Source organism: Leucopleurus acutus (genome assembly GCF_964270905.1).
Source record: "Leucopleurus acutus genome assembly, chromosome: 19".
Classification (NCBI taxonomy): domain Eukaryota; kingdom Metazoa; phylum Chordata; class Mammalia; order Artiodactyla; family Delphinidae; genus Leucopleurus; species Leucopleurus acutus.
Window position 1 is genome coordinate 20,863,847 of NC_139161.1, and position 12,510 is coordinate 20,876,356.

General features: G+C 58.2%; 1 protein-coding gene across 1 annotated transcript; it reads right to left on the reverse strand.

Moving 5' to 3' along the window:
* Window positions 1–303: 303 nt before the first annotated feature.
* On the reverse strand, window positions 304–9,350 carry GRB7 (growth factor receptor bound protein 7). The gene is made up of 15 exons (XM_082860969.1): window positions 8,978–9,350; window positions 4,709–4,865; window positions 4,441–4,594; window positions 4,101–4,257; window positions 3,853–3,974; window positions 3,682–3,759; window positions 3,207–3,344; window positions 2,770–2,880; window positions 2,470–2,568; window positions 2,091–2,171; window positions 1,862–1,978; window positions 1,636–1,696; window positions 1,423–1,510; window positions 1,225–1,318; window positions 304–1,003 (listed from the first exon to the last, which is right to left on the reverse strand). The coding sequence occupies exons 1-15, from the start codon at window positions 9,039–9,041 to the stop codon at window positions 857–859; spliced, it is 1,668 nt and encodes a 555-aa protein (XP_082717095.1). The 5' UTR covers window positions 9,042–9,350; the 3' UTR covers window positions 304–856.
* Between the last annotated feature and the right edge of the window lie 3,160 nt (window positions 9,351–12,510).

Genomic DNA, 12,510 nt, shown 5'->3' on the forward strand with positions numbered 1-12,510 from the left:
ATCCTTGGGCACCCACTATGGGCCAGGCTCCATGCTGGGCACCGGAAACTCTCAGATGACCAAAAGAGGACCTCAAGAAACATCCAGGTTTCTAAGAAATGACTGGGGGATTAGTGGGGAGATGGGATATACAAAAAAAAAAAAAGCAACATCCAGGCTTGGCCAGCATGTGGCCTCGATCCATCTGACACATTCTCAAGGCCTTGACGGGTGCCCACCTCTCCTCTCTACTCCACCTAACCGTGCCTTGCCAGACAGAACTCACCCCTGTGAGTACCAAAAAATAATCTTTATTGTCACTAGTATAAAACAGACATCAACTGGCCTCTCAGTCTGTACAAAGTGTGGAGTGTAAAGACCACCGGGGCTGGGCTTCCCTGGTGGCGCAGTGGTTGAGAGTCCGCCTGCCGATGCAGGGGACACGGGTTCGTGCCCCGGTCCGGGAAGATCCCACATGAGCCATGGCCTCTGAGCCTGCGCGTTCGGAGCCTGTGCTCCGCAATGGGAGAGGCCACAACAGTGAGAGGCCCGTATAACCGCAAAAAAACCCACAAACAAACAAAAGACCACCGGGGCTGCCCCCATTTCTCCCATAATGCCCTGCCCCAGAGCAGCGCCATGAAGGGGAGATGCCCACCCAAGCGCCTTCCCTTAAGGAGAAGTTAAGGGTGGACCGGGCGGGGAGCATTTTCGGCCTGAGGGAGGCCAGGAGCAGAGGAGGAAACCGGGGTGGGGGAGCCCCCAGCCATTCACGATGACCCTGGCCCCACTTTCTGCCCCCTCCGCGTCCGCCCTAGGAGCAGAGGTGGGTGGGCAGCGCAGAGTGGGCTGAGACGCAGGCCTGCCTGTGTGGTGGTCAGAGGGCCACACGGGTGCAGCAGTGGCGCAGCAAGCAGGGCAGGATGCCGCGGTTCAGCTGGTGGAATTCCACAAGCTGCAGCAGGTCGGTGAAGCGAGTCTGGCCCTCGTCCATGCTGAAGTACAGGCGCCCCTCCTCTTCGCTCTGGGGTGTGGCCATAGGGGGTGGGAGGTCAGGGAGGGGCTCGGGGTGGAATGAGCTCCCTCCTGGGTCAGGGCTGAGGTCCCCACAGCTTGAGCAGGAGGAAGGAAAGAGCGGGAGACCCCAGGCACACTGGGGGCCAGCGTGGGGAGGGGGCCTGGCGAGGAGGGCAGGTTGCTGGGACTCCTGCATCTCCACTGCAGCAGGAACCTGGGACTACTCACCGGCATGATGAGGTAATGTTTGACTTTCTGCACATGGCACAGCGAGAGGACAAAGCCCTGCGGGTTCCGCTGGCTCTCTCGTACGAGGAACACGCTGCCAGGAGACAGGGCAATATTACCCGAGGACACACGTCTGCCACCTTGACCCACGTCTCTCTTGTCCCCGGCGCTGCTGCCCTGCCCAGCCCTGCCCCTTACCCGTCTACCAGGCCCTGCTGCCCGATGAGCCGCTGGCTCTCCTCGCGGGAAATGCGTCCGTGGAACCAGGGTTGGGTGCGGTGGATGGCTGGGGTGAGGAGAGGCAGAGGGGCGGTCACTCCAGGGCGGGGACCCTCATTCTAACCCCCCATGAGGAATGTGCAGAGAAGCCATGGCAGTCCCCACTCCTGGGGACGGCGGGCCCTCACCCACCTGCACTGAGGCTCGTGCCGGAGCTCGGGGTGGGCAGGCTTAGTCGGTGGTTCGTCTTCTTCTGCAGAGCAAGTGAGGGACACGGGGGGTCAGGGCGTGGCTGGGGTATTACCAGCCCCTGAAGAATACACAGCCTCTTTCCGCAGCTGGGGGCCTCCCCTCTCCCCTCGCTTTCCTCTTCCCACTCCATGGAAACCCATGTGGAGAGTAGGTCCCCAGAACAAACCCTCCAGGCCTGGGCCTCCTCCAGGGCGGCACTCAGAGCTTCCCGGGGGTTCTCGATGACACGCCCGGCGTGGCCAGAGAAGTCCATGGCCACCAGGGTGTTGTCTGAGACACTCCTCTGCAGATTGGACAGGGTGGGGGGATGGGTCAAAGCAGGACCCAAGTATCCCCAGCACGGGGCCTGGGTGCCTCCCCCGTCTCCCCACACTAACACCCCTGGGCACACTCACCAAGGGCGGGGAACCCACACAGGGTGGGCGCAGGTGGCGGCACAGTGCCTGCTGATAATTCTTATACAGCTGCACCCCATACTGGGACGTGGAGAGAGAAAGAAGGCCGGAGGTCAAGCAGGTGCTGGGAGCTGGGCGGCGGCACCGCCCCCTACCCAGACCAGAGCTCCCCAAGAGCAGGGCTACATCTCTGCCCCTGGATAAGGGCCTTTCCTGAAGCCAGAGCTGAGACTCCAGCCTTGGACCAAGGATTCTGAGAGAGCAAGGTTGTGATGCCCCCTCATTCTGGAGCCTTCCTGAGGGCAGAGCTATAACTCCTCCCTCACCCCAGGGATCCCCAGGGCTGGGCCAGCCCCCCAAGCCAGTGCCAGGACCTCACCTTGAAGAGGCGGAAGGCGGCTAACCAGCAGGTGCGGCTCTGTTCATCCTCACTGCAGAAGATGCGAAGCCCCTTGTGGCCATTTCGAAGCTTGTTTGGCTGCGGGGAGAGGAAACTGGCTGGTCCTATATCTGCCTTTAGGACCAGAGATCGTCTCCCGTCTCCCATCTCCCGTCTCCGCGGGGCAGGGCAGGGTGCAGGGAGAGGAGTCTGGGGGTCCCAGAGGGAGCTTAGAAGCCCCAGGTAGGATCTGGTGCTTAGAAGCTCCTGCTGTCTCCCAGACCAGGCCAGGCCCTTTACCTTGATACAGAAGCCGAAGTCCGTGGGCATTCCGTAGAGCTTGCGGCCCTGGGTCACCACGTACACGTTGGACTCGTTCACATCCGCTACATACTGCAGGTGCCTCGGGTCCTGCACAGCACAAGGGAGCAACACTCGGTAAAGGCGGACCCCATCCCCCGCCACTGCCCCCTAAGCCAGCTGGGGAGAATTCAGGCCCAGAGAGGTGCCCCAAGTCACACAGCACACAGAAGTAGAGCCAGGACTTGAACTCAGTTCACTGCCTCTCCCACTGCTAGCTCCTGAGGCAGGTAAGTTGGGAGGGAAAGAAGAGCAGCTGTGGGTCTCAGGGCCTAGAGGGGGGAAGGTCCAGGAGTTCCAACAGAGAAGGGGCAGCTCCTAGAAGGACCAGGGATGGGGTATCTGAGGGGCTGGGGCTGTCACCCTCAAGACCTCACCTTGGAGGTGCCCTTGGTGGAGTAATAGAGGCCAGACCGGCGTAGGAAGCAGAAGAAGCGTTTCCAAAGCTTGCGTCCTGACCCCCGTAGCTGCAGGAAGCCCTGGATCTCTGGGAAGCTGCCTGCGTTCAGGAAGTTCTGAGGCCAGAGGAGAGCAGGGTGAGAGGCCTAGAGGTGGACAGACACACAGACACACACAGACACACACAGACACACACACACAGAGACACACACACACACACACACAGGGCCTCCCAGGACCTGCCTTTATGGCAGGAGGTGTATCACATACATTTATTGTCTTCATTTAACAAAGACGCTGATGGTCAGGCAGAGAAAGTGACTTGTCCACGGTCACTTAGGGCTGCGCTGGGTTTTCCACCCCCGAGACGGAAGGCACAGGCTTAAGGGCCAAGAAGCACTGGGCATTCCTGCGGAGTCATGGACATGCCGTGAAATGGGGGTGTCCCCTCACCTGGATGAGGTCTTCGTGGGATATGCCCGTGTGTGCGTCCAGACAGCTGGAGACCATCTTTTCTGGGAACAGGGAGTGCTGGGGGAGAAAGGAGCCAGGAGTCAGGGACTGAGGGTCCAGGGTGGGGATCGGGGTGTCCCAGTGCCCAGACCCCCCCACACACACACTCACTGGGGTGTTCTTGAACAGCTCGTACTTGGCAAAGTTCTTCCGGAAGAGAAAGCGGCTGTCTCCGCCGATGGGCCAGGCAGCCTGCACTTCCGCCACCGACTCATGGTCCTCCAAGACCCGCTCTAGGGTCAAGGGCAAAGAGCAGGGGTCAGTGGAGACCAACGAGGCCTCCCGGATGGGCCACCGGCCTAGCCCAAGGTGTGAAGCATTGACTCCCGGGCCAGGCAGCCCCCTGCACCCCAACTCACCCAGTGCTAGGTGGGGGTGGCCCTCCACCAGCCCCCAGTTCTCGTCACTCAGGGCATGAGATCGCTGCACCAGCATCTCACACACGTAGCGAGCCGTGGCGCCCGCTGCCACCTCCACTGACCGGCAGGCCCCATCTTCACTGTACACCTTTATGACCTGTGCCCCAGGAACGGCAGAAGACTCGGGGAAGGGCAAAGGATGGTTCTTTCCCGTCCCCCGTCTGCTCTACCCTCAGGGATCCCTGACCAAATCCCCCCACCTCCTCCGGGGCAGCACTGTGTCCAGCCCTGTCCCATAGCACCCCACGCTCCCTGCCTTCTTCTTCCCAGGACAACTCACATGGGGGCAGCTGGTGTCTCGAGGGAGCAGCCCCCTTGCACTGGAGGGCCCCCCAAGAATGGGGGTCTGTGAAGGAGGACTGCAGAGCTCGGGGAAGGGGTTGGGGATGGAGGGTAGAGAGGTTGACCGCAGCTCCTCCTGTCGAAGAAGTTTCCTGGGCGGTGTGGGGGGAAGGAGGGGGGAGTGAGGAGTTGACTGCAAGCTTCTGTGCGTTACCCCGGCGCTGACCACTCCCCCCCGGCCCCCCTCAGCCGTCACCCCATTTTACCTGCTGGTCGGAATGGGCAGAGGCTGGGACCTCTTCACCTCCCCAGACAGAGGAACATCGGGAGGTGGGGGAGTCCCAGGAGGGGTCCCAGGGGCCAGGTACAGGTCTTCTGGGGAGCTGCTGAGATGAGGTGGAGACAGACCCAGCTCCATGACATCTGAGGGAGAAGAGGGGGCTGACACAGCTGCTCCTGTGCCCTCGTCCTGGGGAGAGGGGCCAAGAGGACCCAGACCTCCTGACTTCACCCTGCTGTCAAGGTGCCCCCCAGAGTTTACACAGCACCTCCTTGCTCCCCCCTAACTGGCATTCCCTGGAGCCTTTGAGGAAAGGTAGATTGTGCCCATTTTAACACAGGGGACACTGAGTTCCTGAGAAGGAAGCATCGTTGCCCCATCACAGGTGAGCCAGGGAGTGGAACCCGGTGTTTGGGCTCCAAGTCCAGTGCTCTTCCTTAGGCCCAGGTTGTCCAGGGGAAGAGCTGTGAGGGTTCCCCACCACAAGACAGGCAGCGGCAACAGACTCCATGACGCACGGACGGTCTGGGGCTCAGCGTCTCGGTGCACCCTTTCTGAACGTGGGGCATTCACTCCTCTGGGCTCTGCCCCAGCTTTTTCCAGCGCTTTGCTGTCAGAGCCTGTTGTGGCAACGCCTTCCCAAGTGCCGAGTGATGCACAGAAGGGGAGAAGGAGGTGCGGAAGGACAGGAGCCAGGAGGGCAGGAGGCGGGCTCAGCTGCTGTGGGAGGGAGGAAGCTAGCCTGGGGGCCCTCACCCTAGAAGCCCCCAAACCTTGTGTGCCTTCCCCAGGCCCCTCCTCCTGCCTAAATTTCTTAAGGCCTCAATGCCGAGCCACTTCCTCTGAGAAGCCTTCCTGGATTTTCCACATTCAGACTGAAGGGCTCCCTCTCCACACTGTGCTGGGGCCTCTGCGCCAATTACTGTGCACCTGTCTTATCCACCCACTGGTCTGAAGATGCCCGGCCACCCCAGGCAAGGCCAGGGTCTTACCCGTGTCTTATCACCCACAGGCATCCAGGACGAGTAAGGAGAGAAGAGATGAGGCAAAGGTGCCCACTAGCGGGTAGAGGCATTGCAGGCCCCTCCCCCACAGGAACCAAGACCCTTTTGGCTGGGCTGAGACCTGGGAGGACCTGGGAAGACTCACAGTTCAGCCCCCTACTTGCTCTCCAGACACTGGGCCGGTGCTGTTCGGTGCCTAAGGTACCTGGGATTGACCCCCGTCCCCCCAGGATGAGGCAGGTCCCCAACCCTTAAGTGAGGGCATTAGGAGATCTGGGGGACAGGTGAGTCAGGGTGGGGTGGGACAGCACTGCCTGGGGCTCTCCATTCAACCTTGACTCATCTGCACAACTTCCTGGCTTAGGAGAAACAAACAACCCTGCCTCTACCCACCCCCTCCACTCCCCCCCCCCAACCTACTGGCCTGGGAGGAATGGGGGAGGGGCCGGGAACAGGACGGGGGAGGAGGAGGATGTGGGGAGGGGGGCGCTGAGGCTCCTCTGACATCATCTCCTCCTCCCACCCTTGGCCTAACTCCAACTCCTCCAGCACAGGTGGCACCTGCAATAGGCCCCAGTAGCCACCACCCAGCCCAGGAGCCCCCTCACCCAGGAGGAAGAGAAGAAAGGCTTGGCCTGGATTCAGAAGCCCATCTGGAGTGGAGCTGACCTCTCAGGGGTGCCCCTAGTGCACCCAAAGTAACCCAAAGAAACATGCAGTGCTCCCTCTCCTGTCTGGGGCCCTCAAGACTTTCATTCTGCTGCTGCTGCCCACCCTTAGCACCCAGGACTCAGCTGGCCCATGGGGCTCATCCTCATCACCCCTGGGGGACGAGGGTCCTTCTAATTAATACACTCTCCTGGCTGTCCTGGCCAGAAGTGTGCTCAGGAACAGGAGTAGAAAGTCAAGACACACAAGAGGACAGACACAGACAGGCAGACAGGGGAAGGCCAGGAGAGAGAGAGCCAGGGGGGTCCTGCCAGGAAGGGGAAGACACACCCACCATCGAACATCCAGAGACACCGACACATCAACACTCCACTCGCACCCGTCTAACCTCTGGCAGCCAGCCCTGGCGACTTCGTTCCGAGGAGGACTAGGGGAGAGGCTGCAGGGGCTACCTCCACCAGGAAGCCAGAGACCAACAGTGCGGTGGTCTGGGGCCCAGAGGACTGGGTCCTCCCCCATCCCAGAGGGAAGAGGAATCTGGGCAGCATTTGGAAGGGAAGAGGGTAGATTTAAGTCAGACTAGAGTCTGGCCTCTGTGGGCAGGAAGGCTGACTCAGGATGGGTTTAGCCTTCAGATTCCTCCACCCTGCTCTCCAGACCCTTCTAAGGCAAGACAGGCATGGGGCAGTGGGGACCAAAGAGAAAAGGGAGCAGAGACGGGGTCCTAGCTGCCCGGCTTGGGCAGCTTCCACCCCCATCGCCAAGAGAGCTGAAGCTTTCAAACTGGGGCCCTGGGAAGGTTTGAAGAAATCGACCCCCCAAATCAATCTGTCCCCTCATTACTGCGAATCCCAGCGGTGGCTTCCCCAGCAGCCTCTCCGGCCCCGGCGGCTCCGGCCCCACCCTCCTTCCCGTCCTCCAGGCCTTCAGCCTCCTTGTTTACTTCCAGAATCCTGCCCCACCTGGCTGGCGGGTGGCAGGGCCCAGTAAGAGGCCCGTAGAAAACAAGGCCACCTTCGGTACCTCCCAGGGGAGGGGGAGGGGCTGGAAGCGCCGGGAGGTGGCGGGAAGGCCCCGGCCTGGCCCAGGACCCCACGCCCCGCCCCCATCGGGTTTTAGTGTGTGTGGGGGGAAAGGCTTTACCCGTGGGGGAGCCCTTAGGGTGAGGGCCCAGGTGAGGAGGCGGGAAACCCCTAGATGACCCGGAGCTGGGGGGAGGGCCATGGACCCTGAGGCCCCGCCCACTCCCTAACTAGGGAAAAAACGCCCAATGGGAGTCCGGGGGGGCAGCTCTTTTAAAGTTTAATTTGGGAAGAATGCTGGAGTGTCTGTGGAGTTAATCATTACAGGCTGCTAGCCTTCACGGGGGGCCTCCCCAGCAGGATATCAGGGGGAGAGGGGAGAGCAGAGTCCAGGACAGGCAGACCAAAAGGGGGCATTCTTGAGGGGCAGTGGGGTTGCAAGGCCTGACAATGGCGGGCAGGTGCATTCTCCATCCCCAACGTGCCAGGGAGACCCAGACTCGGACCGGGTCTTTCCTCAGCCTATTCAGACAGACGAGGCAGCCCTCTCCGCCCCGCACGCACACACACTCTTCCCAGGCCCCCCCGAGCTGCAGATCCCCCAACATCTAGCCCTCCAGCCTGCTGAGACCACTTCTTTCTGAAGCCAGAAGAGACCACCCCACGTCCCCCGGGCCTGCCCCACCCCCACCTTCCCACCCGAGGGCAGGACCCTGTGTTCCTGAGTCAGGATACAATCCAGAGAGACGGAGCTCTAGCAATTAAGAGAATCCCTCTCCTTTACTGCCCTCCAAATTGGTGGGTGCCCCGCTGCCCCCGCGGAGACGTCTGTCTTTAATAAAGACTTGGGGGAACTCAAACTGGGGTCAAGTCAGACTGAGCTAGGGAGAGACTTGGGGCAGCTCCCTCGGTATTCGGACTCCTCTCCTAGCTCTCTTTCTGGGAATGTGGGGAGGGGCTAGTTTCAGCGGGAAAGCCACGTCTCCACGGGGAGAGAATCTGGTATCTTGCTTCCCCGACCCCATCAGCTGGTTCCTGAGTGTGTCTGGGGTAGGGGAGGTTAGGGAGGGGGAGATGCGGAGAAGGACGAAGGACCAGGCAGAACGGGAAGTGAGCATAGGGAGAGACTGGGGGTAGACGGTGAGGAGGGGGCGGGATGGGAGACTGGAGAGAAAGAGAAAGCGAGGCCGCTAGAGCAACACAGCAGGAGGCCAGATCTTTTTCCTTATTGATCCTGCATCTGCCGGTGCTCCCCGACCCCAAGATGAAATGCCCGCTCTGGTCCTTACCTGGACCCTGGGTGTTGGTACACCTGGCTGGGGCCACCGGTTTAGGGAGGGAGACTCCAAGCCCTTAATTACCTGTCCCCCTCCTGTCCCCGCCCTTGGCCTGACATCACTGAGGGGGGGAAGGGGAGGGGGAGCCAGGCGACCGCCTGTCCTGTCCACCTGGGCATCCGGCCAGCCAGCTCCTGGCCCTGAGACTGGCACAGCCTGGGGCCCTGGTGCGGCTGCGGGGTGGGAGCACTTTGTCGTCTGGGACCGATCTCGGTCCCCTTACCTGGAGGAGCCCCAGCAGGAGTAGCAGGACACAGCGTTCGAAGTCCGGCTCTATCTAGGAACATCAGATGCCTGGATTTGATTTCAAATCTGCTCCCTCCTCTCTACAGGTGGCATGAGGGTGTCCTGACTGGACGCAGAAGTGGGGGCAGGCTGAGCTCTGTTGTCCAGGCTCCTGGCCCAAGGAAACAAATTATCCTGGGCAGGTGGGGGCGGGGCCTGAAGGAGGGGCAGGGGAGGAGGAAGCACAGGAGGAGGGGCGGGGACTCCCTGACACTCTACGCTGGCTGGGATTGTTTTTGTCCTTGTTAGCAGGTGCCAGGGGAGAGACAGTCGAACTGAACTGCCTCGAGAGCGAAGATCTAGTATCCTCATGACCTGGGAGGGAGAGGCTGGGGCCTGGAAAGTCAGGGAAAATGGCCCAGCCCACTCTTCCCCATGCCCCTCCCCAGACCTGGTCTGTTCATTGGCCAATTTAGGGGGCCTGTCTGCTGCTCAGGGTCCTACCCCCCTGGAGCAAAGGGCACTCTGCGAAAGAGGGAAGCCAGCCAGAGGGAGTCCAGCAACATGGCCTGCCCCTCGACCTCCAGCCACAGTCTGGCCACCCAGACTGCACCCTGGCCCCTCAGAGGCACCCAGCATATATCTTCCCTTCTAAGCAAAGTCCAGGGTCTCAGCTTCCCCTTCTAAAATCGAAGGGGTTAGGCAAGGTCTCATAGCGGGAGGAGTGATTTGGGGAAAGGTCTGGCCAGGTGCCAGGGGACTCCCCTTAGCGCTCTCCTTCTGCACTAGGCAAACACAAGGGTGGAGAGCGGGCCTGGAAGGCTGAGATCAAAGGCAGCAGCCGCCTTCCAGCCCAAGTGGGTGACAGTGGGTTAACCAACAATTCATAGGGGTGATAAGAGGTCTGCCCTGGGGGACCAAGAAGGAGTGGCTCCAGGCTCAACTTTCTCCAAACTGTGTTTTCCTTGGAAAAACCAGTACGAGCAGACTAAGCAAAGATGTGGGGGAGGGGGCAGGGTCACCCGGGCCACTAGACAGCTTGTGCAAAACATAGACAACTCACTCAATCATTCCTTCATCCACTCAACTAATATTTGTCAAGTACCTAGTATATGCCAACCCCATGCTTGGCACTGGGGATACAGTGAGCAACAAAACAGACCCCACCCTTATCTTCATGCAGCCCAATCAGGGAGACTGGTGTTAATCAAAGAATCACACAAATAATAAGAAATGACAGGACAGGGCTTCCCTGGTGGCACAGTCGTTAAGAATCCGCCTTCCAATGCAGGAGACACGGGTTCGAGCCCTGGTCCGGGAAGATCCCCCGTGCTGTGGAGCAGCTAAGCCCGTGCGCCACAACTACTGAGCCTGCACTCTAGAGCCCGCGAGCCACAACTACTGAGCCTGCGTGCCACAACTACTGAGCCTGCGCTCTAGAGCCCACGAGCCACGACTACTGAAGCCTGTGCACGTAGAGCCTGTGCTCCGCAACAAGAGAAACCACTGCAATGAGAACCCCACGCACAGCAACAAAGAGTAGCCCCTGCTCGCCGCAACTAGAGAAAGCCCGTTCGCAGCAACAAAGACCCAACGCAGCCAATAATAAATTAATTAATTAACTTAAAAAAAAAGAAAGAAAGAAATGACAGGAGACAACTATGCTGGGAGAATGGCTTACCCAGGGAGTTAGGGAAGACTTCTCTGTAGAAGTGACAGTTGAGCAGAGGGGAAGTTGTATGGGGCAGAGAGATTTGGATTGGTGGATGGGAAGTGGGGGGGGGCACCTTTCATGATGATGGAACAAATGTCAAAGCCCTTGACTAAACGGGACAGAGCATGCGTAGGCAGAGTGGGGTGGAGAAGGAAGGAGAGGAGGCCACACAGGTGCAGCTGAGCAGGTGTGGAAGGTGTGGGGAAAGGCTTTGTACTCAGCTCTGTTTCTCAAAGCGTGGCCTGTGACCACGGCCTCCAAATCTCCCTAGGCTTGTATAAAAAAACAGATCCCTGGGCCCCTCCCCAACTACTGAATCTCGGTCTCTGGGGCCAAGACCCAGGAATGTGTGGTACTGACAAGCCCTTGGGTGGTTGTTCTGTAAACCGGGTTTACGAGCCATCCATCCTGTCTGTCCAGACCAGCAGGAACTATGGGCAGAGGCCAGACCCTGCAGGGTCCATCTGGGCTGAAGTAGAGGCACAGAGGAGCAGGCAGATTTATATTTTGGAAAAATCACTCTGGATGTTGAAGGATAGGTTGGAGGGGGAAGCCAACTCAGACTCGGAGGGCTGAGGGCTATAAGATTCCATTTATATGACTTTCTGGAGGGGGCAGAATGCTAAGGACAGAAAGCAGATCTGGAGTTGGGGAGGAGGGAGAGGGGTTGACAGCAGAGGAGCTTATGAGGAGGTAATGGAGATGTGTATATCTCGGGTGGACGTACAACAGGACTCACAGAACTGTACACTCAAGAGGATGTGTATTACTGTGTATAAATTATATCTGAATTTCTTAAATAAAAAAAGAAACAACAACAAAAGGAATAGATTTATAGATCAGTAGAACAGAATCAAGAGTCCAAATAAAACCCCTTACATTTCTGGTCAATTAATCTTTTTTTCTTAATATCAACTCTTTATTTATTTATTTTTGCCTGCGTTGGGTCTTAGTTGCGGCACGCATGCTCTTCCTGGCAGAGCATGGGCTTCTCTCTAGTTGTGGCGTGCAGGCTCAGTTGCCCTGCAGCACGTGGGATGTTAGTTCCCCGACCAGGGATCGAACCCAAGTCCCGTGGTTTGGAAGGTGGATTCTTAACCACGGGACCACCAGGGAAGTCCCTGGTCAATTGATTTTTTTTTTTTTTTTTTTTTTTTTGTGGTAAGCGGGCCTCTCACTGTTCTGGCCTCTCCCTTGCGGAGCACAGACTCCGGACGCGCAGGCTCAGCGGCCATGGCTCACGGGCCCAGCTGCTCCGCGGCATGTGGGATCTTCCCAGACCGGGGCACGAACCCGTGTCCCTGGCATCGGCAGGCAGACTCTCAACCACTGCGCCACCAGGGAAGTGCTGGTCAATTGATTTTTGACAAAGGTGCCAAGACAATTCAATGGGGAAAAGGATAGTCTTTTTGATAAATGGTTCTGGGACAACTGAATATCCACATGCCAAAAGATGTGTTTAGATCCTTCCTTTATATGATGTACAAATATTAACTCAAAATAGGCCACAGACCTAAATGTAAGAGCTAAAACTATAAAACATCTAGAAGAAATTATGCAGGAAAATCTTCCTACCTTGTGTTAGGCAGAGATCTCAGATGCAACAGCAAAAGCACAAATGACAAAAGAAAAAATTTATAAATTATACGTTACCAAAATTTTTAAATTGTGCACTTCAAAAGACATCATTAAGAAAATTTTTTAAAAAAGAAAAAAAAACCAAACCTGTGGAAGACTGGAGGAAAATAATTGCAAGTCGTATGTTTGATTAGGGACTTTGTATCCAGAATAGGGTTGACCCCTGAACAATACAGGGG